General features: G+C 42.7%; 3 protein-coding genes and 1 long non-coding RNA gene across 5 annotated transcripts in view; 1 reads left to right on the top strand and 3 right to left on the bottom strand.

Moving 5' to 3' along the window:
* gabbr1a (gamma-aminobutyric acid (GABA) B receptor, 1a) overlaps positions 1-6,901 on the bottom strand; it is a 132,993-nt gene extending 126,092 nt beyond the window's left edge. Inside the window, exons 1-4 of one of the 2 annotated variants that reach the window (XM_085472345.1) lie at positions 6,322-6,901; positions 5,934-5,986; positions 3,916-4,002; positions 3,588-3,652 (exon numbers count right to left, since the gene is read on the bottom strand). In XM_085472345.1, the coding sequence (XP_085328471.1) occupies positions 3,588-3,652; positions 3,916-3,994 (144 nt within the window). In that variant the 5' untranslated portion in view covers positions 3,995-4,002; positions 5,934-5,986; positions 6,322-6,901. The remainder of the gene's footprint in view (positions 1-3,587; positions 3,653-3,915; positions 4,003-5,933; positions 5,987-6,321) is intronic. The other variant, XM_085472344.1, reaches the window with a different exon arrangement.
* Positions 6,902-7,185: 284 nt separating this feature from the next.
* On the bottom strand, positions 7,186-15,295 carry sh3bp5la (SH3-binding domain protein 5-like, a). The gene is made up of 6 exons (XM_085472346.1): positions 14,598-15,295; positions 14,138-14,200; positions 13,404-13,532; positions 11,527-11,691; positions 9,295-9,468; positions 7,186-9,085 (listed from the first exon to the last, which is right to left on the bottom strand). Exons 1-6 carry the CDS (start codon positions 14,817-14,819, stop codon positions 8,540-8,542), a joined length of 1,299 nt encoding a protein of 432 aa, XP_085328472.1. The 5' UTR covers positions 14,820-15,295; the 3' UTR covers positions 7,186-8,539.
* Positions 8,658-9,764, top strand: LOC146699429 (uncharacterized). Its single transcript, XR_014922823.1, has 2 exons — positions 8,658-8,722; positions 8,819-9,764. It is a non-coding gene; the product is annotated as an uncharacterized LOC146699429 (long non-coding RNA).
* Positions 15,296-16,718: 1,423 nt separating the features above from the next.
* mgat1a (alpha-1,3-mannosyl-glycoprotein 2-beta-N-acetylglucosaminyltransferase a) lies at positions 16,719-20,626 on the bottom strand. The gene is made up of 3 exons (XM_085472349.1): positions 20,442-20,626; positions 18,210-19,063; positions 16,719-18,050 (listed from the first exon to the last, which is right to left on the bottom strand). The coding sequence occupies exons 2-3, from the start codon at positions 18,819-18,821 to the stop codon at positions 17,361-17,363; spliced, it is 1,302 nt and encodes a 433-aa protein (XP_085328475.1). The 5' UTR covers positions 18,822-19,063; positions 20,442-20,626; the 3' UTR covers positions 16,719-17,360.
* Between the last annotated feature and the right edge of the window lie 1,642 nt (positions 20,627-22,268).

The following is a 22,268-nucleotide window of genomic DNA, read 5'->3' on the forward strand; positions in this document are numbered from 1 at the left end:
GCTGTTTCCGAGATGTTTAAAACAATTTTCAGGCTTGTGTGCCGCCCTGCGTTCTTAGTCAGATATAATACACAAAAAGTGGTGTTGTTTTACTGTTTAAACATCACTTTATGTAGCAGCGTTTAGTAAAGGGTCAAAAAGTTTGAGCATGAACTCTAACGTCAACTCTAACGTCAAGAATAATAAATTACCAGATCACAATTATTGATGCATTGATGTGTTTAACACTTAAATCTTACTGATATACAGAATCAAGTATTATTGGATTTTTACAAAGTGCATCTGCATCCAAAATGTAGTATAGTACGAGTAGGTGGTAGTATAACATGGAAATACTTAAGTGCATTACCACTAGGGATGGGTACCGGTATCCGGTGCCATCTGACATAAACGGTAGTAACCAGACCGAAAAGCAGCGCACACTTCGGTGCTTTTTTTTCCCTGAGATGTCATACACTTTGGATTCTAGCCAATCATTTTACCTTTCCGAGGATAGTAGGCGGGCCCAGGTATGTACGTTCTTTTAGAGCAGAGCTACAGATTAAAAATGCCCAAGGTGAAGCGGTCAAAAGTCTGGCTGTACTTCACAGCAAAAGATGCAAACTCAGCAGCAACAAGTGCTTTAAGGTGATACTGTGATACTGTGCAAAGGAGGTAACACCTCGAATCTGATGAAACACCTGGCGACGCATTGCGTTTTTTTATAAAAGCCGAGAAATGCGTCGTATTTGATAGCTTGCTGCGAGACCTCACACCGAGCACATCTACTGCGGGTGGGTTGCCTGTTATGCAACATCCCCAAAAACACGAAGAGGAGAGTCCTGGCCCCTAGCCCTGCCAGTGTAGCAGAAATGATGAGGATGATGATGCAGCAGCAGCCGTTCTTCTCTGCGTGAGGAGCTTAATGTTGTTCGTGTGTAATTTACGTTGAGTAGGCTAACCACGTTATTACATTAATGCATGTAAGGTGAACTAGCAAACATCATCATAGCTACATGCGGCTGTCTTCTTGTTTGATGGTAGATACTCCCTTCACCCTGGCAAAAAAGGCTAAAATGACCAAAGAAAAAGTGGAAAACAGCTGAACATGAGAGGTTTAGGACAAAGTTTGTGTTCTCCATTCTTTAAGCACCGGCACCGTTTCAAAAGTACTGGTTTGGCACCGGATAAAACCTAAACGATACCCATCCCTAATTACCACTACTTTAGTAAAGTACTTGAGTAAACGTACTAATTAACTTTCCAGCACTGGCCCTGTCCACACACTCATATCACTGGGCACTTTAAGATAACAGTACTCCAGCCGACATCATCAAAATCAAGGCCTGTGGGACGAATCCATCCCCATGCACACTTTAATCCAGCTGGCATATCACTTTAAACGCTTGATAAAATTTTGGCCTGCCAGGTTGTAGCTGTAGTTTGCACAGTGCTGCGGCACCCTGTACACAGCTCGAGTAAACAGAGGCTTCAGAAAGTCACTGAACTGGAACGAGGCATGCAGCTACAGCAAAAAATATCTCTGAGAGCCCAATCGCAGAGTTTTTGGAACAGTTAAGTTGAATGTTTATGTGAAGCCAGTTTCATGGTAGCATGTTGGGCCGTATGTTAGAGCTAAACTAGATCATTAAGGATCTTTTGCTTTATAAATTTTTACATTAAATCTCATGAGAAACTATTACAATGTCATGTTCAAGGTTGTGAAACATGCTCTGTGGGACTGTTGAGCATATGGGAGCTGTGGAAGTTTTGGATGCAATTTTTATATCTTAAGCAGAAACTTCTTGGGTTGAAAAATGAAGCCGGTGCCAAAATCTGCAATTCCACTAATAGCCATGTGCAGAACTCCACATAGACGCCCACATTATGTCCAACTTTACTGCAAAAATAAACATGTTTACAGCCTACTGATAAAACCAGTGTCACCCTCTATGGATAGTTTCCCCCTTTAGGACCGGTGTGCAGTGGGTGCTCCCACTGACGGGTGTCTGCTGGACCTACAGCTCATTCAAGAAGTTTGTGCCTCAGTGCTGCGGAGTGAAACTCTGGAATTGTATTAGTTTGTCACTTACCATTAAATTAGCAGGTATGCATGTCTTTGCATTGCACTCATACAGTTTATGACCAACCAAGCTTACTAGCATTTGGCGATAACTTAGCACTCCAACCTGTTATCCAATATTTTCCATTTCTGCCTCAAAAACTTAATTCATTAAAATAAAACATGACAGTGCCCAAAATGCTAATGCTGAGGTTTCAAAATGCCGAGTTCATCTTTTATATACAGTCTATGGTCAAACTCACACTGGAAGTTTTCATTTGTAAATAACTTCATGTCACTCATGCTAGAGGAAATGAACCTGCTACGTTTTAGTTTTTTGGTTTTTTTCTGTAAAATTTTGGCTCAGTGATTAACGGGACTGACTTGGACACTTCTTACTGACAACACAGACATTTGTCCCTTATTGATTGCTGTTGCACTGTCACACCTCAGTTCGCTGCCATTATCAGTTACAAAAGCTCGCAAGTGGTCTTGGCAAAACTGTCCTGTCCTCAGAGCGCAGCTCATTGTTCGTACGTTTGGTACAGCATGTGTGACTGAGCATTTAAAGCTGGAGTGCCAGACGACAGGTTTGAGATGTTCTCTGCTGGTTATGAGCTATAAACTTCCTTTTCCTCCAGTAAACACAGGCTTTCGTGGTGTCTTCGAACAACAGCTGCAGCCTGCCAGGTCTCACATGTGTTCTCTAGTTAGTCAGTGTGTTGTGTAAAATCATTCACCCGTTAGCTAAAATCTCTCTCTTCATAAAGTTTTAATCACCGGTGAATTTTGTCATCTTCAAAGAAGATACGGAGGATTGAAAATACCCAAAAAAATAAGCATTCAAAAACAATTTTTAAAAGAACGTTTTGAATTAAATGCACCAAAGGTAAAACCTGTAGACGGTACATGATTTACAGCACAACAGTCAACATTAAATCATTTACAGAATGTAAAATGATATTTCTAATTTAATTCACTTTCGTATTCTTGTTTCTCTGTTTGTAAATTTATTATTATTTATTTTTCTGTTTATTTTCCAAAAGCAATAAAAAAATTTGTTACATTATTTTATTATTGTTATAAAATAATGAAAATTAAATGCAAAATACACATTTTTCACATTTTATAAAGTAGTTATGTCTTTTCTTTTTTTAAATATTACGTCTGGTGGCCTAACATGATATTTACACATTTATGGAGTATTTTATATTTATCAATTTATTTAATTATTAATCTTTCCTTTCCCCAACACCCTCAAACCCCTATTTTATAACCAAATTAATACAAGTCATTGCAAAAAAAAAGCCATCTATAAGAAAAGTTAATTGCACCACATTTTCAAATTTATTAAATGCCTGTTTTTATATTTTCAGGTGCATATTGGTGAATAATTATATGAGATGTTTTTACATTTATTTATTTTTTAACAGACACAAATCTACTTCTGTGTCACTTGTTTTGAAATCTTCAAACTGGCAGCAGTCTCATGTGATTGATTTGAATGATGAGCTTCAATACTCTGCAGTAACCAGATTCTCTGTACCTGTTCTTGTGTTAGGCCTCTATAGCGGATCCCACCATCCCTGGGAGGCCGGATGATGGCACAGCCTGGGGGAAAGGGGGGAAAAGGAGGAGGAGGAGGCAGAATGAAGGACGATAAGCGCATAGAAAGAAAGCTCTGTCTCCAGATAATGCAGATATATTACAGCAACATGATATATTATCAGTTTAACTGACGCTTTCCTCGCTGCACAAATTGCAGCGTTTCATTCGGGTCACTTAGCAATCTCTGCGGAGTTACTTCTGTCCATTACTGCATATTGTAAACAGACACACACACACACACACACCGATTCCTGCACACAAATTACCTCCAGCTGATGAATTATGTATGGGCACAACGAGAGATGGAAGAGCACAGAGAAGAATCAGAAACAATAGCCGTGCCATTTCTGGATCTGAAAGAGAAGGAGGAGAGAGAGAGAGAGGTTTTAAAACGGGAAATCAAGAGTTTTGGGAGAAGACGGAAGAGACAAAAAAGAAATGGGTTACTGAGGAAATATCCTTACAGTATTAATGCCGCACACTCTGTTCTCAGATGCAGTCATTTTCGCTTCACTGCATCAACCTTTTGGCAAAAAAAAAGCTCCCTTTTCAACCTGGCGGATAAGCTGCACGATGAGTCCACTTTTCTCTCTCTCTGCTTCTGTTTGTATTCACCGTGCAGACGGCTCAGGTTCATTTCAAAAGCCCTGTAGACAAGATTTCAGCTCAGGCTTTGATGGCTGACGCTGATATTTTTTTGCAAAGTGGATCCCCATTTCACACCAAAGCAAACTCAACAGACTTTTCTTCTCTTCCATAGTAGAAAAATATCCAGAATAGCTAGTATGGCTGTAGCTAGTGTGGCTGCAAAAGCTTTCTTTTTGCAAGATGAGTGCCGCTATTTGGTGTGTTGACAGGCTTTTAAGGAACAATGATTCAGCTGAGCAATTCACTGAAAGCACCACACCGTCAACAGTTTGATCACAGATTTGGGTCCATAATGTCAGCAGCAGTTCATGCAGCCCTCAAGCAGAGATAAAGAGTGGGCTACAGAGGTCTGCACACATGCCCTGATTTTTTTTATTCACTTGAGGCAATTCATCAAACTTGGCAGCTCCCTTAGGACCCCAAAAGGGGCTCATACAACTTGATGTTCACATATGCTGCAATTCTACACCTGTAACCAGAGTTCAATATGGGAAATCTCTTTACACAAAGTGTGAATTTACTGGTCATAATGCACATCACAAAATGTCTTAGGTTAACTGAATTTAATGTGTACACAGACTTCATGACAACAGACAAAAAAGTATGTTTTTCTTACCAGAAAACAGTGAAAACACCCAGGAGTCCCAAAGCCCCTGGAGTATTGGCAGGCAGGGGAACACACACACACACACACACACACAGACACACATACAGTATCGATGATAAACACCCTATATATAGCTGTTCATTTGCAGTTTTGAATCATAAACTCCGCTTTATGAGGTTGCCAAACAAAACTCATCCAAACACTCTCACGCTTAACATGACAGTACAGGGATTGATCAAGTGTGTGTGTGTGTGTGTGTGGGGGGGGGGGGGAATGGGATGGGATGGGTGGAGGGGGATAACAAAGTAAAGCACCACAGTGAGGGAGACAGATGGCAGCGAGGCTTGCCTGTGGAAGGCAGACAAACTCTGCTGGAAACTTCATTAGCATTAACCAGTGTATTTTTAGAGTTCACTGACAAGAAGCATGCAGGAGGTAGACACCACCACTAGAGCGTGCATATTATAGGTGTGTGTGTTTGTGTGTGCGCGCGCTCTGGTCCCGTGTGGGAAGCAGGGAGAGAAAGAAGGACAGCTCAGCAGGAGTCATTAATATCAGCGATCACACACCCAGCCGGATAAAAGCAAACTGTGTGAGTGAGCAGCCTAACGGCACAAAGCCAGCCGACTCCATCAGCTGAGGCTGTCCTGGCACTGAGCAGACAGAGGGGAAAGAAGGGGGCCTGTCGACTGGCCTCGAGCTGGAAAAGCAATTAAGGCTTCAGCACCACGGACAGCGCCTCCAAAACACAACTACTACATGAAACATCTCTCACACCTCAATCCCATCCACTTCCAATGTCACTGCTGCATACACACTGCCTACACTTCCTTGTGCGAGTCTGCTGCCGGAAGCTGCGCTGGATAAGGACTGATCCGGCCCATTTCAGCACCACAGTGATGTTGAGAATAGCCCACAGTGGGCTATTTTCAGGCGGTTCCACATGCACACACACTCAGATGCTGCATTCTGTGCATGGCTGAGCATGAACTACAGAGACGTGAGGGTCACAGTAAGGGTGCCACCAACCGTAAGCTGCCGGTAGTTGCTCGTCGGGTGTTGACTAGGGAATCCGTGATGGCCTGTAGAGGAAGGCCGACCATATTAACAAGCCCTCCTATGAAAGGATGTCCAAATATAATGTCATCAGCCTAAAGCGGCTGCGTCTTGCATAAACAGGAGCAGAGCTCGCATTCTGTCTCTAAAAGGCTTTAAAATGTAAATGCAAACAGGCTGGATCAAAAAAAATCAGGCCCATCGAAAAAATGAACGCCTCTTGCATTCAAATGTGACAGCTGTCTAGATTCCGTGCACGGGAAATGGAGCGTCTCCTGAATAAATGCGCTCTAACATCGCGACCTACAGCACTAATAGCATGTAGCGCCCTGAAGCAAAGCTGTAGCATGTGTGTACTTACTATTAGTTTCGATGCGCTCAGTGAAGATAAGAGTAAGTCCTCCGGGTGGGACCCGCCAGGGGAAAAGCCCGGTGTCAGATTATTTGGTAGAAATATGCATCTTTGCAACAATTTTTATGGCTCTGTTAATATGGCTATACAGTAAATGTGCAAGCTGCTCCGTGCCTAAACAGAATCTTACAAAAACGAGACGGCTCTCATTCGGATTGTTTCCGTGTACTGCAGTTACGCATGGCCAAGAGAAGAGATGACAAAAAAATCCATAGAGAAAAAAAGTCCCATACATCCACTATATACAAACGCAAGCCCACCATAAACGACGAAACAGCGATTCACCACACTCCCCTCCTTTTTTTCTCTCCACCTCTACGATCTTGAGCTAATTCACGACGTCATGATGGAGACGCGCCGTGCGTAACAGCCCCCCTCACGCATTTATCGCATCTTTTTTCTTTCCCTCCTTTCCAAGATGAAACATGCCGACGTCTAAAGCCCCACAACAGCAAAAACATAGCACAATCTTGAGAAGCGGCTTTGGATTTATGAGCTTGCAGATTCAGTCCACGTGGATAATTATCTCGACGGCAGGAAGACCAGAGGAGGTGCAGATATGGCGCTGTGGTATTAACGCGGTCTACATTGTTAAGCCTTTCTCTAAAGCTCTTTGGAGCTTAAGTCAACGAGGCAGCAATCAGTCATCCCCACAACACTGGTCATCTATTAAATCAGCCTCTCCCCGTTCTTCCATCTTCTCGCGATCCTGCTTCATATTTATATGTCTGCTGAATAATTGAAGCAAGGCGAGGGAAGAAATTCACAAATTCCCATCCCACTGAATTCAGCATGAAAGAACAGAAGGCCAGGCAGCAGGATCTGCTTTTATTGATTACAGGTGTGACAATCCAATCCGACTAACTCACAAATGCGATTCAGAGGGTGAAAAGTAACTGTTAAGACAGCGGTGAAAAGTGAGGTTTTTCAGATAAACTGACAATAATGAGACTTTAAATATGTCTGCGATACTCAGAACATCTGTACAGCAAAGATTCAACATCTGTACATGTCAGTATTTTCCAGCTTTGTAATAATTACACAAATTTACAAGTCTTTCTTTTCTGACTTCATTGTTTTGCTTCTTTGACAAAGTACAATCATAAAAGAACCAAAAAAAATCATCATCAGAACTCTTTCAATTCTTGTCAAAAATCAGTCAGGCTGTTAAAAATATTTGAAAATCATAAAACGGGCACTCACTTCATATTTAAATGGTTCCAAACTGAGATTACAACAAACTACTACTCAAGCTAAATTTGTTTGTGTCAAGGCACACCTCAAATTACAACAAGGGCAAAAAATATACACAAATGTAAACAATATCCAAATCATCTGGATCATGACACTCCAGTGTTACAACACCAAGTTAAATAAAACAAATAAGGCTGATTGTGTCAGTGTTTGTTTCAGCAAGCAGCGCTCAAAAACCGAAATGATGGAGTGCATGCTGCCTTAAGACTCATTTCAGGGATTTTCAAAAAACGCATTCTCTCGTGCTAAAACGTCCAAAAAAAAAAAAAAAAAAAAAAGCACAACTTGCAGCATGTTACAGGAAATAAACACATGGAACAAGGATTCAAACATGCTTTCACTCTGCACTGACAAAGAAACGTTTTTTTACATTCTTCCCTACTCGCTGAGGAGGTGGGGATCTCAGGGGCCCTGCGACCTTCTACCTTGAAGCAATCGCTGATGAGACTCGACTCGACTGGAGAGGAAGCAACAGAGGAGGACGAGGGAGAATGTTTTTACCAGTCTCACCAAGTTAGATCAACGATTAGCCTGGGAAAGCAAAAAATGATGCCTTTTTAAATATGTCTGTTCAAACAAGGCTTTTCATCTTTCTTAGCTGCTCCTTCATGCTCAAGGAACAAATTCTACCCAGAATCCTTCAGAGGAGTAAATATACTGAATACTTGTCCTGCAGGGATGTAAGCTCTGTAGATCCTGTAGTGTTCTAACTAGGCTACACTGTTTACTGTGTTCAGCTTTAGAATAATGTGCATGTGCTTATTTACACCCATCGCTGCAGCTTTCCTTCTTTTTCACTTAATTCCCTGTCTCATACTTTTGTTTGGTACCTTTTTAATGAGGGAAGTTTATCCTAGTGTGGATTGCTGTTTTTATTTTTGCATTGTTTACAGCAGCTGTTTCTATGACAGCCTCACAAACTGAAGCTTCGGTGGTGCTGCTTATAGAACTGTTGCTGGCGCTCTTTGGCGCTCGTTTCCACCAGCTTGTCTCTCTTATTGGTCACTCTGGTTTTTTCTTTCTCCCCTTCATCCCCGGTGATGCTCCCCACGTCGCTGAGATTCCCGAGGTGCTCGATGGAGTCGTATTTCTCGAGGTCAGAAGCAATGGTCTGCAGGCTGAAGACTGAAAGGGAATCCGAGCCGGCTCGCTCCCTCTCCCTCTCATGCTCCTTCTCCTTGTATCTCTCCAGCAGGTCGATGGATGCGTCCACTCCATCCCTTCCAATGGCGCCGCCACAGGCTCCGCCTTCAGACTGAACCTTGATGTCAGATTCTGCTCCGACAGGGGGGCTCCGCCCGACACAGATAGAAGGGCGTCCTCCCCCCTCGCCCGGGTCCCGCCCTCTCTGAGCATGGATCTGCTCGCTGATCTGCTCCAAGTTCCGCAGGGCGATGGAATAGCGGGTCTTCACTTTGGCTACTTGCTGCTCCAGCTGCAGCACTTTGGCCTTGTGCTCCTGGAGTCACACAAAGCAACTTTCATCATCAATTTCAACATTGATTTCATGCCAGTAGGAAAATAACCTTCCAGTAACCTCCAGTAAATCCATAAAATACTGAATATATTATAGAACTTTTGCCAAATCAGCAGATAAAGCTTTCTAAGTGCAGGAAACACTAAACAGAAGGTGTCTAAACAGAGGTCTCACTGGGCTCTTTGTGTTACCTCCAGTATGTGGTTGAACTGGGCCTTGAGCTCAAAGTAAGGTTTGGACTTGATGATGACTCTCTTGAGGGACTTCTGCAGCATCTGCACACGCGCCTCGGCCTCCTGACAGGCGTGCGTGACACGCATGTGCTCCCTCTCACTGCGCAGACGCTCTTCTTCGGCTTCGTTCACCTGCGAGAGACACAGGAGACGGACGGTATTATAACAGTAACAGGAAACGGCATTTCTCTTAATGCAAATATGACTGGTTTTATCATAAACTTTGCCTTGATCTTCATTCCCAACCATTTAGCTCACTGTTCATTCATTAGTTCTTATTTTCTTAAAAAAGTAAAGAACTGAAAAGGCTTCTTGTTTAGTTTGTAAATGCCTGTCCACAGAGTTTCAGGCACACTCTTTATTGTCGTCTTTTCTAAATTTCTGGAAACATTTTAATAGCACAATAAAGCACAATTCAAGACTTTGTACTTTCTGTGTCTGCGCTGCCAAATGAAATGACACTTGATTATTTGTTTAAAAGGCCCTCACACAAACTCTAAGTAGTCAAATACATATTACACCAAAGCGTCAGGAAGTTATGGATTTTTAGGATATTCCTTTAGACACAAGCTACCAACCATCAAGACCAACTTCAAGGCCTGAACGACTTGGTAGACTTGAGAAAAGGAGAAGAAAAATTAAGAACAAGACAAACGTTGGGCCTTGACATCGGTTACCTACAGGTACTCGGCTGATAACTGTCCACTTAGATTCCCTAGTTAGAGTAACATCGATCATTCACCTCTCTTTCAACATCAATGGGCCTCCACTAAGCTGACTCTGACACATTATGGTAGGTGTTTATTGCCAGAGACATTAAAAAAATAAAAAATAAAATTCTGCCACAGCAAAGATGATGGTAGATGAAATTTTTATCTTATTTTACTCGTGATCCCATAAATGCAGTTTTTTTATATCCGAAATTTGAGGTTCAATGTTTTTAAATATTCAGCTATATAATCAGATTTCAAATATTTGCTGACACAGTGGGGTGCCACGTGTCAGGTCTGTCTACTAGTGTAGTTCTCCGACATAAGCCAAAGCATTTGGTGCAAACAAAAGGTGACCTGTGAGGATGAAGATGTAAGTGAATGAAAGTGCCCTAATGGCGGTTCCTCCGGGGGTCACTTAAGCTTGACTCTAAAAGTGAGTCGGTGCCTATAAGCTCCCATGTTAACATGCACAGTTTTACAGGTCAAAGGGTGTATGCAAGGGTGTAGCTGATTTGTGTCTGCTAGGCCTCATTTCAGCTAACTAGAATCACTGAACGGACCTTTTCACCGTGTAGCGCCGTTACTGCGTCTTCTTAAGGAACTATACGTCGTTCTGTGCAGTACAGCCAATCCAAGGAGTTTGTACTTTGGTTTTGCTGAGTGAAAATCAAAACCGGTGGCTGATGCTGCCGTGACTTCGTCCATCTTTTTATTGTGATATAGATAATTTGAGTAAAGTTATGTTTGCAGGACTACAGCAGCCAGGGTAACAGCATTATACTAGCTTTCTATTGGCTACCAAGACACAGAGTGATAACATAATGTGTTTTTAAACAGCTAAAGGCATTCACAGTTTTCACTAAAGTTGGCGAGATTTTCAGAGCACTCATTTTGCTCTCTCTAAAATCTGCAGATGACTGAAACTACTGTAGCAATATCAAACTAGTCCAGCTATCAATATAATATCTAGAAGCCAGATCACACTTAGATCTAAACTGTGCTGTAACTGAAAGGAAGAAACAAGTCAAGCATTTACAGAGTTCTGTGACACTCAAGGCCAAGAAAATCATGTCATCCATGCTGCATGTTACAGCTGAGAGGGCACTGAAGTTCACCAGCTGTCTGTATCTTTTCTGTTGAGTCTGGCAATTGTAACCCAGCAACAGTGAGTTTGTGAGTATATCCAAGGCTGCCAAGAATCACTACACTTATCTGCACACTTATTTTTCCACAAACAATGCAGACAGCAGAGCAGCGAGATCACGGAGAAAAATAATGGTGTGCATGTGTGCACGCAAAAAACACTGGAGAGCAAAAACCTAACAAGAATAATCAGACAAAATTCTGACTCTACCCAGATAAACTCAGAGATGACTGAACTCTGCATTGTTTGGTAAAACTATAGCAACCTTGTTGAGGTGACAAATAGAAATGAAAGCATTCTGTTTAGCCGTGCATCTTAAAACTGCTCTTCTACCTTGGCGGTAGCGTGGTTGAGCATCTCCTGCCAGGTGGGATCCAGGGTGTTCTTGCCATCAGCCAGCAGGCCCTGCTCGGCCACATAGACCATCTCCCTGGCAGCTGTGTGCATGGAAACGGCTCTCTCGTAGCTCAAAGCTGCCTTCTGAGTCTCCTGCTGTGCCTATGGAGAGCAGACGCACCTTTAACAACCTACAGCAGTGGACTACGACAAGGACACAACACCCCTGTTCTGTTCAATCCCATTACAGTCATCTCTCTGCTGAAATGAGTTTGCATATCATAGTTTTTATATTCAAAACACTTCTAGGTCAATGCAATTACAGGAAAACAATACTGCCTTTCAGTCTGAATGTGTTAGGTAACTTTTAATGCATGAGACGTTGTTCCCTGCATATCTCGAACATGTGATTTCTATGTGAAGGACTGGGGTCAAATTTTCAGCAAAAATGAAAAGAATGTGACGCTTGTTGTAATTCCCAGGTGCTTTGTCTCAGCGCCTTTCTTCTGCTCCCAGCGTCAAAAACAATCTTAGAAATGGAATTCACTAATCATTAACGTCAATGAAAGACCTGCTTGTCCAAGGTTGTTGGGTTTTTGGGATCAAATCTGAAACTTTTCTCGCTCTCTCTTCTGGCTAATGTTAGATAATGCTAGTGCGCCTGCTAACACAGACAAATGACAGGCTGGACCAGGTTGGCTAGTTCATCTAAGAGATAAGATAGATCTTTATTGTTACTGTTACAAGAACAATGAAAAACAGTTTGGCATCTCTCCATTAGAAGTATGTAGATTTTTACGTTAAAATTACTTCACAATCAAAGATAAAACACAGATATATACAGCTGTATACAAGTTATATATGCTGTAAGGTGCAATATAAGGAGCAAGTGATCAGTGAAATTTAAACCTCCAGAGCTGATTTGATAACTTGGGTGATCATTTTTCAAATTACTTCATCAGGCAAATTCAAACTGTCATCAATGTTAAAGTTTCTGCAGGTCTGAGTGTAACAGGGTCCACTTGTGCCCAGGTAATGTAAATTTCAATTTTAGACACTGGCCAGTCGCCAATGAGGTTGCAGTTTTACAGTCAGTTCCACCCATCTGTCAGATCCAGTTAGAAAAGAAAACAAGATGTCAATGACAAACACGCACAGCTCAAAGTTTCGTAATCATCACAGAGGCCACTGTCCTGTGTGTGCTAACATCAGATCACACAGTACTGAGGTTAGCCAGCAGTAGATGATTTAATGGCACACGGCAAATATTAATAAGTGACATTTATTTTCCACAGTAACAACCAACACGTGGGTGGTTAGCCAGCTAGCTGTAACGTAACTACACAGCACGTAGATGACATCGCGAGCTTCATCACATCCAAGTCAGCGTTGTGTCATTATACACACAGTCATACAGGCACACAGTGAACACACCGGTGTTTCAGTAGATATGCTCGCTGATGTCACCAATGATGGTTTTCTGAGTTAACGCAGATTTACACTTCAGATTTGTAGATTTAACTGGTTTGCAAAATCGCCCAAAACTAGAGCTCGTAAAGGAACAGAACAAGCACCTTGCATCTAAATTGTGTTTAGACCTAGATGCATTTTACACTGGGGATCAGTGCGTTTCTCCAAAAAAACATAAATAAATAATTTAAAAAAGCAAAAAAACATTTGCACTGAGATTTCCCTTCCCTACTCAGAACTTGTGCACGTTCACAAACTGCAGCACCCGATGTTTGTTTTTCCCTCGCCTCGAGCAGAACACCTGATTCTCACTCCTGAATCCAGATGCTGCAGTAAAAACATGCATGTCTGTAACACATCTTCCATTTGGCAGAGAAAACAGATGTAAACCTTGTTGTGTATACCTCTTTGGCAAGGCGCCGAGCTTCATAATATGGTCTCGCTTTTTCAATGCAGCTGCCGAGCTGAGAGCTCTGAGCGTTCAGCTTTCGGGCAGACTCTGTGAGGATCTTCCGGTATCCCGATCTGGCATCCTGGACGATCAATGCATGAAAATGACAGGATTAGATTTACCTGTAATGCAGCAACTAATTCGATTTCACACAGGAAGTGGGCAGCCGATTCAGTGAGTGTCAAAAAGCAACACTACATCTTCCATTTTAAGAGCTCACACTTTTCCAGAGTCTGTGCTTTACACATATTGAAAAACAAAATTATCATATTCATTAGCACCTTCGGGGTAGACTAATAAAATATTTAGACACAAACACATTGAGAAGTAATTCCCAGGGTGGCAATAAATGGTTTTTCACATCTATAATGAGTTTGTTTTGTCAACATCAAAGCAATTTTATTTAATCTGACAAGAAAAGCAGGGCAAGTCTTATTAAATTGTCATACATTTCACGCAGACTTGTAACTGATTATATTCACCACCAATTAACCTATCAGTTACTATTCTGGGAAGGTTGGAAAACAGTGGAAAACTGACCAAAGCCCAAACATTTAACAAACACAGGAGGACAGAAGAGAAGCCATTTAAAAATAAAAATAAAAGATAATAGATTATTTGATAGTTATATTTTACAATGATTGTAATAACTGAATAGCTTTCTATCTATTACGTATTTACACTTACATCCAACTGCAGTTCTAGCTTGTTGATTTCAGCACTGGCTTCATTGAGATGCTCCAGTTCCTCCTGTGGAAAAACACAGTATATGTATCTCACGTATTTATATTGGGAAAGCATTAGTAGTACTATTTGACTGTAATGGCGATGATTAATAGGTTGGGAGTGTAAGGTGACACACGTCAGAGGTGTGTTACACTGGTGACAGGATAATCACTTCAGATCTGACAGGGATTTGCACAGATTACCGTATTATGAAGACATTATCTTTTAAATGAATAATGAACATGTGCTCATTTGAATACATTACTACCTTTCTGTCACACTAAATCGAAAGTAATCCCGGATGTACACACCCAGGTGTAGGTAACAGTAATTTAAAAGCGGCTGATTAATATAATAATAGAGCTGAAGGATGTTTAACGGTCAGCAATAGATTAAACAAAAAGTCCGAATTTTGAGGTACCTGGATTCTGGGGTCCAACTCCTCTTCATACGGACTGTGTAATTGCTCTCCGGGGCTTTTCTGTTTGTCACTCTCTCCTTCCTCGCAGGTGTCTCTGAGCGCCATTTCTTGAGTCTTTCCATCGCATTCCGCGGCTTTGACCTCCTCAATACACTCCCTCCATTCCCCTACGTCCGATTCCCCGGAGCCGGCGGGGCTCTCTCGCAGGTCGCCTGGCTCCATTCCAGGCAACACTTTTGGGTTAGCACCAGCGTTAGCTAAGGAGTCTTCAACAGCAGGCGGGGTTTGTTGACCTAAAAACCCGGTGCTATGAACAACGACCGAAGGTTATTAAGTAGAGGTAAATTAAAAAATTATTCCAGCGGTCAGGAGTGGTGTTGAATTTGCTATCTGCCATATTAAACCACACTGAAACCCACTAAAGCTAGTCTTGCCTGCACCTAGCATGCTAACAGGCTAGCGCCTAAATGAAAGCGTGACGGCTGCTTTTCTGAACAAACCGCTGCCAGGAGATGAGAACTAAAAGGGGGGGCTATCAAAATGTACCCCCCAACACACGCCTCTTTCCCTCCATCCTTTACCGGCTCTTCAGTACTTTAGCTAGGCTAGCTAGCTAGCGGTTTCGGCCTCACATCATCATTACAAATGAGGTAAACAGGCGAATAGAAGCGCTACGCACTTAAAGATTTGAGCCAGGGTGGCCACCGTAGTTGCACTACAGCAGTGAATGCTGTTAATTTTATGGAGGCTATCTGAAGGTTTGCGACAGACAGGTGATCTAAGGGCTCTGGAGTTGAATTCAAATATTTTTTGCCATGCAAAAAAACAAGGTATATAATAAGCTTATTACAGCAAATTGTCTTGTGCAAATAAATTAATTACACGTCGGCACAAGATGATGACTGTTTGTACAAGATATGACTTTGTTAATACAAGATAACAAGACAAAATAAAAAAGATAATTACTGCTCTGCGCTAAGAACATTTCCGTACAAGACAGTAAGTTGGTCATGCAAGACAAGGACTTGCGTGCACACAATAATGACTTGTGAATATAAAATAACTTCTAGGTACGTACTGTGTGAAAGAGCCAGTCCTCAACTCTATTTTGTTGCTGTGAAATGGGAAATAATTGCAGTAATTTATTGAACATGTGCGAACATAAATAGAAATACAGTGTATACAAAAAACCCGATTTTGTACAGTTCCATTGAGCTTTAAAGTCAGAATTTGGTATGACCACCTTTATGTTTTGTTTTTATTTTTTAACTCTCAGGCCAACTTTTCTCCATCCAGTTTGAAATGGTCCCCAACACCACTGGCTGAAATGCAGCCCCAAGCGGTTTCAAAGAGTTTCACTGCTGTAGCGTTCTCCTGATCTCTTCTTTACATATTGACGGCCAGTTTTAAAGTTTGGTTTCATCGCTCCATCAGACCTGTTGCCACTGATTTTCCGATTTCCGGTTTTTGTGTAATTTGACATTTCAAGCTTTTCTCGCAGTTTCTCTTTCTTAAGAAAGCTTCTTGACAGTCACCTTTCTGCTGAGGCTTCAGTGTCTCTTCTTCGCATCTGTGGTGGGAAAGACTGAAATGGGAGGAGAGAAATCCAGGACGTGCAATTTAGGAAATAGGACGGGAGTTTCTCTTTTCCAGTGTCGGTGTTAAGCTCAGCCCCCAGGGGTCCAGGCCCACCCAGTAAAGTCACCGTGCCACATCGGCTGAAATCTACAGATACACTCTGACTAGAAGTTATTTATATTTTGGTAATGACCTATATCACTGATATTGCAGTGCAAGATCAATTTAATTATCCAGTTAATAGTACTTTAGTGCCTCTGCAAGAATCTTGGTAACCAGGATGACTGAGGGCAACACAGCACTGAGCACATTACCACACGCAGGTTAGACTCTGGGAAGCACCCCTCGTGTCTCAGGAGCCAAAAAGAGGTCATCTATCAGCTTGTGCAGCCTTTTTACAGAATGACTCAATAATACGTTGAAGATATTGTGTACTCAGTTATCCCAGTGTGTGTGTGGTGAGTTCACAGACCCAATTCCACACCTAAAGAAAACCTCTCTCCTGTTTGTTTATTAAACACATGCAACATGAAGTGCGAGTGAAAATAGCAAAGTTGTGTATTTTTTTTTTAATCCAGAAATGATCAGACAAACAAGTGTAGTAGTTTGCAGGGTAACGAGCCTGCAAATAGAATCACATTAGAGTATCAAACAGGATCATGTGACAAAAAGTAAGCACAAAGAATAATTTCCATAGAAGGCATTAATGATCGGAATCAAACGACAGATTATACTGCAGTTATTACCTGGCACCAACACTATAAGCAACCACACCACAGATTACATTTCCCTCTTCACAGCAGACAGAAACAGGTCACACAGATTACCCGAGACTGCAAATAATTTAAACAAAAGTGGCAAAGTAGTAATTGCATTGAATGCATTAATGAATGTCATGTGCACACTTAGCATCGTATAAAAATAGATCTCTGGCGAATTACAGCAGATTTGTCTAACACGTAGTTGTGGTGGATCCTACACCGTGTGTATAAATGTTTTGGAAGAATGAAAAAGACCTGAGTAGTATTGGCAAACCCCCACACCAGAAAGGGACATCCATTCTGTATCAGTAAGGACAAACAGCGTCAGCAAAGATCATTTTCTTCTTTGGTCTGGAATGCTTTCCCCCATCACATTGAAGAGATATAAAAGGCTACTGCTCATGGACGTTCTTCATCAGCTTCACTAAAGGTCATACTGGGTCCATCCTGGAGGGGGCGCTAAGTAGATCCTCCGTCCTCTGGACATGAAACTGACCACCCCTCTGTACCCTGACCGTGGCACTCCAGACTTAAAGTCATCCATTATTCCCAGATTTTTGGCCATCAATTTGAAACTGTCCTTACTCGAGTACTGAAGGCGGAAGGGCCCGGGTCCTTGTAGCTGGCCCTGCTTCACATCTTCATATTTAACCACAGGAGCACTGTAAACTTCCTTCTCAAAGTTTTCCTTGTATGTCTCCTCCTTCAAGTAACTCAGGTCCAACTTGGTGAAAGGCACAATCTCGGTATTCAGTTTAATGTAACGCAGGTATTTGTCAAAAAACTGACCCAGACTCACACCCTGGCGACCAAAAGTTAAAGTCCGTGAGATTTCTGGGCGTATACAGGCACGGTTGCGGCGCTGCTCTGGCTGGCGCATCCAGTCGTCCCAGAAAGCCTCAGGCCACTTTGGCTCCAGCTCCTCCCACACCTCCCTGAGGAGCATCCACCCCAGGCCGGGAAAGAAGTCTGTCCGATAGAGCAGGTCGGCCTTGCCGGGGTCCACATAGCCTTCCCTCCCATTGTCATTCCAGGCAGACACACACCACAGGCTGGGGTCAGATTTCAGGAAAGGCAGCAAGGCTCGGAAATACTCAAAGAAGTCTGGTGCCACCTAGAGCAAGAGATGAATAATTCAGTTCAACTGTTACATAACCATCGCAACAAGTGAAATAACGAGTTTTGAAAGAAGAAGATTAATTTAAGTTGTAAATAAAGAATGAAAATGAAGGAGAGATCACAAATCATTGGTGTTTAACATGAAAATAATCACCTCCAGGTCGTCCTCCACGATCACCACAGATGAATGACCGAGCGTCTTGAACACTTGGTTGAGCGCCCAGTGGTAATGCCTGGAGATTTTATAGTAACCCTTAAACTTCTTGTGCTCAGGCCTCACTTGGATGTCAGACAAATCCGGCTGCTTCAGATGAGTTACGTTGTTTCCATAAGACCGAATCACCTCAGCGGTCTCGGCATGTCCGCAGTCCTGACTCACTATGATTGGGTGGAGCGCTGCTGAGGGCCGGTGCTGCAGGAGTTTGTCCAAGCAGCGCTTCACGGTGACTCTGTTGCAGGCGATGACAAGGATAGGGATGGCAGGCTGAGGAGCAGCGGTCACCTTTGGCTTGTTGTCTGATGGCTCCCAGAGCAACTGATGATTCTGGATTTGCAATAGGATTTTTTTCTGCATCTCAAGTTCACTTTCGAATGCATTTGCAAATCGAAGCACATCTTCCATCACATTGCTGGGGGGCCCTTTGGGACCTTCTTTCTGATCTCGGCCCTGTGGGGGTCTCCCCCACAGCAGGAGTACCAGTATGGCATTCCATGTGATAAACAGGAACGCGCCACAAAAAATCAGACAGCTTCTCTTACGGATCATGGCCCAGAAACTGAGAGAGAGGGAGGGTGGGAAATTTCAGGAAGACAGAGTCTGAACAGAGAGACAACAGGAATGGGATATGGGAGGGGCAGCCTATGCTTTGTGTCATCACGGGCTCGCTCTGCAGATAGTGAAGTTATAAAGACACAATACAGCATTGGTGAAAGCGCAAGTCGTTAAAATCCGATGAAGAGCAAGATTCATCTTGGAGAAAATCCTCAACATTTAATGTCCTCTTTTATCTGAAATAAGATAAAAGGGAAAATATCAAATAAAATCAAGTCAATATCAAGGTTTCCAACTCTCACAAAACTTTCCCTCTCACATCCTGCCCAAACAAATCTCCCATCAAAGGTTTAAAGCCAATGTTTTAAGATAAAAAAAATTGACAGCCCTTTTTAGGTTTAACAGGAGTTTTTGACCATTTTTCAGCAAAAACACTGAACTACACATATCAGAGAATGCAAAACACTGTTTATGTGCTTTATTGTCAGAACAGGAGATGAAGACTTAGTACTGTGTGCGTGGATGTTTATCTTAGTTATCATGACCTCTCGGTATTCAAATTCAGTGGTCTGGAATTTTAATACAGCTAAACAGAAACTGGGGCTTTTCACTATGCAGATTGCAGACATAGGCTGTATTTAGATGGACTCGGCTTCCTGGACTGAAAAGGGCCTTAAACCTAGATTTCTAATGGCCAGCAGGAGGTGACTACTCTTGAGTAAAGACTTACAGTTATAAAGAAATCAATGGGTCAACGACCCTCAGCTCTCTTACTCAGGAAAGAGCTTGCAGATCACTTTATTACTGAATAAAACGTGAATTTAAAGGTATAAAGTCTGGTCGTTACTACGGTTTGAAAGCAGGGCTGCACAGCTTTCGCTCACTGGCACAAGATCGGTCATTCACAAACTGCCTTTAGTTTCTCAGACAGTTTCATTCGTTCACATCTGGTTTCAATACCAAGGCAATGATGCGAAAATGGGAGTCTTCATTACCAGCGTTTGGTGACGTCACAATGGCTACATCCATCTTTTATGTACAGTCATTCACGTGCCATTAAGTACCGCCTGCAATTACACGCATTTGGAGCTTATCGTTTTAAAATAAGCTGCTGACGTTTGATTAGGAATTTTCCGTTTTTAAACACATTGTTATTAAGTCAATAAAAATGAATAAAAAACAACTTCGCAGCCAGCACAGTTTACCTGATAATTACTAACGAATTATTAATGACCCCGCCCCTTAATGCAAAACGGCAGTTTAAGACTATTCAATAGGGCCAGGTCAACCCCGAACGCCCTGCCCCCACACCGCTCCAACTACATCTGAAAGTTCTGTTTCTGCTTTAAATAACCAATAAAGTGAAGGCAGGAAATCAGACAGGAAGTTGACAGTGATGATTCACCAAAATGCCTGTGATCGATTTTCTCTTATCACCTGTGGCTGACTCGACACAGCAGACAAACTGCGGTTTATTAAAACACAAAAACAGCTGGCATCACCGACTTCACCCTCTCCGTCCCTCCGTCCCTCCCTCACGCTGCTCGTCAGGCGCCTTGTGCTCGTCACAGTAAACACAGTAGTCTGAGGAGGAGAGTTCGAAGCTGCCCTCACCTCACAATGTGCCCGCTCCTTCTTGCTGTGGCCATTTCTTCGGGAAAAGTTCCGCAGAAATGAGGCCAGTGTCTTGCTTCTTCCCCGGCGGCTGGAGCAACTTCACGCCGCCGACTTTCTCCCGTTTCTCGCTGGCTGCAAGAAAAAGAGGAGGAGAAAAGAAGTAACACGACAACTTCCTGGTTTTAGGGCAGACACGGAAGTCCCGCCCCCAGCCGTCACCTTGAGAAATTACGCAACAGTTTGACGCGAGAGCCGCTCTCAGCGGAGCTAATTAGAAACAGCGGCAGCCTTTGAAGTCTTTGTGCACACACACTGTCTGCTTCCCCTCACCGAGGCTTCCACACGGACAGCGAACAGCCAGGGAGGCCCGGAAAACTGCTTTTTCATTTAATTTAGCTAATTTATCTTTTTCTGCTTGAGCTGCACAGGAGCGCGCGTAATTTGCATGAGCCACACGGGAAGAGGGGAATGGAGAGAAGAAGAAAACCTTCCCTTCTATTTGCTGTACTTGTAGACAAGCACATAACAAAAGCACACAGGGTACGGCCTATTTACTGCTTTACTGCAGCTTATATTGTTGCATCCAAATTGCACAAAGCTTGCCCACTTACAAAAACAGGCTAGCTCCAAAGGAATAAAGAATTAATCTCATAAAGAGATTGTGAAATTTGCACTACCATCCTAAAATTATGACACATACTCTCAGTGTTGAATATAACACTGAAGAAATTGGATCTATAAAACCTAGAGAAAGCTTATTTCATCTGAAATTCGGTGTCCAAGCCCTGAAAACTTACTGTTACAGTGGGGCAAAAAAGTATTTAGTCAGCCACCGATTGTGCAAGTTCCCCCACCTAAAATGATGACAGAGGTCAGTAATTTGCACCAGAGGTACACTTCAACTGTGAGAGACAGAATGTGAAAAAAAAATCCATGAATTCACATGGTAGGATTTGTAAGGAATTTATTCGTAAATCAGGGTGGAAAATAAGTATTTGGTCACCTCAAACAAGGAAAATCTCTGGCTCTCACAGACCTGTAACGTCTTCTGTAAGAAGCTTTTCTGTCCCCCACTCATTACCTGTATGAATGGCACCTGTTTGAACTCATCATCTGTATAAAAGACACCTGTCCACAGCCTCAAACAGTCAGACTCCAAACTCCGCCATGGCCAAGACCAAAGAGCTTTCGAAGGACACCAGGAAAAGTATTGTAGACCTGCACCAGACTGGGAAGAGTGAATCTACAATAGGCAAGCAGCTTGGTGTGAAAAAATCAACTGTGGGAGCAATCATCAGAAAATGGAAGACATACAAGACCACTGATAATCTCCCTCGATCTGGGGCTCCACGCAAGATCTCATCCCGTGGGGTCAAAATGATCATGAGAACGGTGAGCAAAGATCCCAGAACCACACGGGGGGACCTGGTGAATGACCTGCAGAGAGCTGGGACCAAAGTAACAAAGGTCACCATCAGTGACACACTACAACGGCAGGGAATCAAATCCCGCAGTGCCAGACGTGTTCCGCTGCTGAAGCCAGTGCATGTCCAGGCCCGTCTGAAGTTTGCCAGAGAGCACATGGATGATACAGCAGAGGATTGGGAGAATGTCATGTGGTCAGATGAAACCAAAGTAGAACTTTTTGGTATAAACTCAACTCGTCGTGTTTGGAGGAAGAAGAATACTGAGTTGCATCCCAAGAACACCATACCTACTGTGAAGCATGGGGGTGGAAACATCATGCTATGGGGCTGTTTTTCTGCTAAGGGGACAGGACGACTGATCCGTGTTAAGGACAGAATGAATGGGGCCATGTATCGT

The sequence above is a fragment of the Copadichromis virginalis genome, linkage group LG11 (assembly GCF_057382275.1).
Source record: "Copadichromis virginalis isolate Kocher_CV1m ecotype Utaka linkage group LG11, C_Virginalis_male_GT1.1, whole genome shotgun sequence".
Taxonomy (NCBI): domain Eukaryota; kingdom Metazoa; phylum Chordata; class Actinopteri; order Cichliformes; family Cichlidae; genus Copadichromis; species Copadichromis virginalis.

What these genes read in the sequence shown, in the direction of transcription:
- mgat1a (XM_085472349.1), bottom strand. Translation starts at nt 18,821, where the DNA reads ATGATCCGTAAGAGAAGCTGTCTGATTTTTTGTGGCGCGTTCCTGTTT. An exon ending in TCGTGGAGGACGACCTGGAG is followed by an intron (nt 18,051 to 18,209) that starts GTGATTATTTTC and finishes CTCTTGCTCTAG; the next exon opens with GTGGCACCAGACTTCTTTGA.
- sh3bp5la (XM_085472346.1), bottom strand. Translation starts at nt 14,819, where the DNA reads ATGGAGCCAGGCGACCTGCGAGAGAGCCCCGCCGGCTCCGGGGAATCG. An exon ending in AGCTAGAACTGCAGTTGGAT is followed by an intron (nt 13,533 to 14,137) that starts GTAAGTGTAAAT and finishes TTGATCGTCCAG; the next exon opens with GATGCCAGATCGGGATACCG. An exon ending in AGTTCAACCACATACTGGAG is followed by an intron (nt 9,086 to 9,294) that starts GTAACACAAAGA and finishes GTGTGACTCCAG; the next exon opens with GAGCACAAGGCCAAAGTGCT.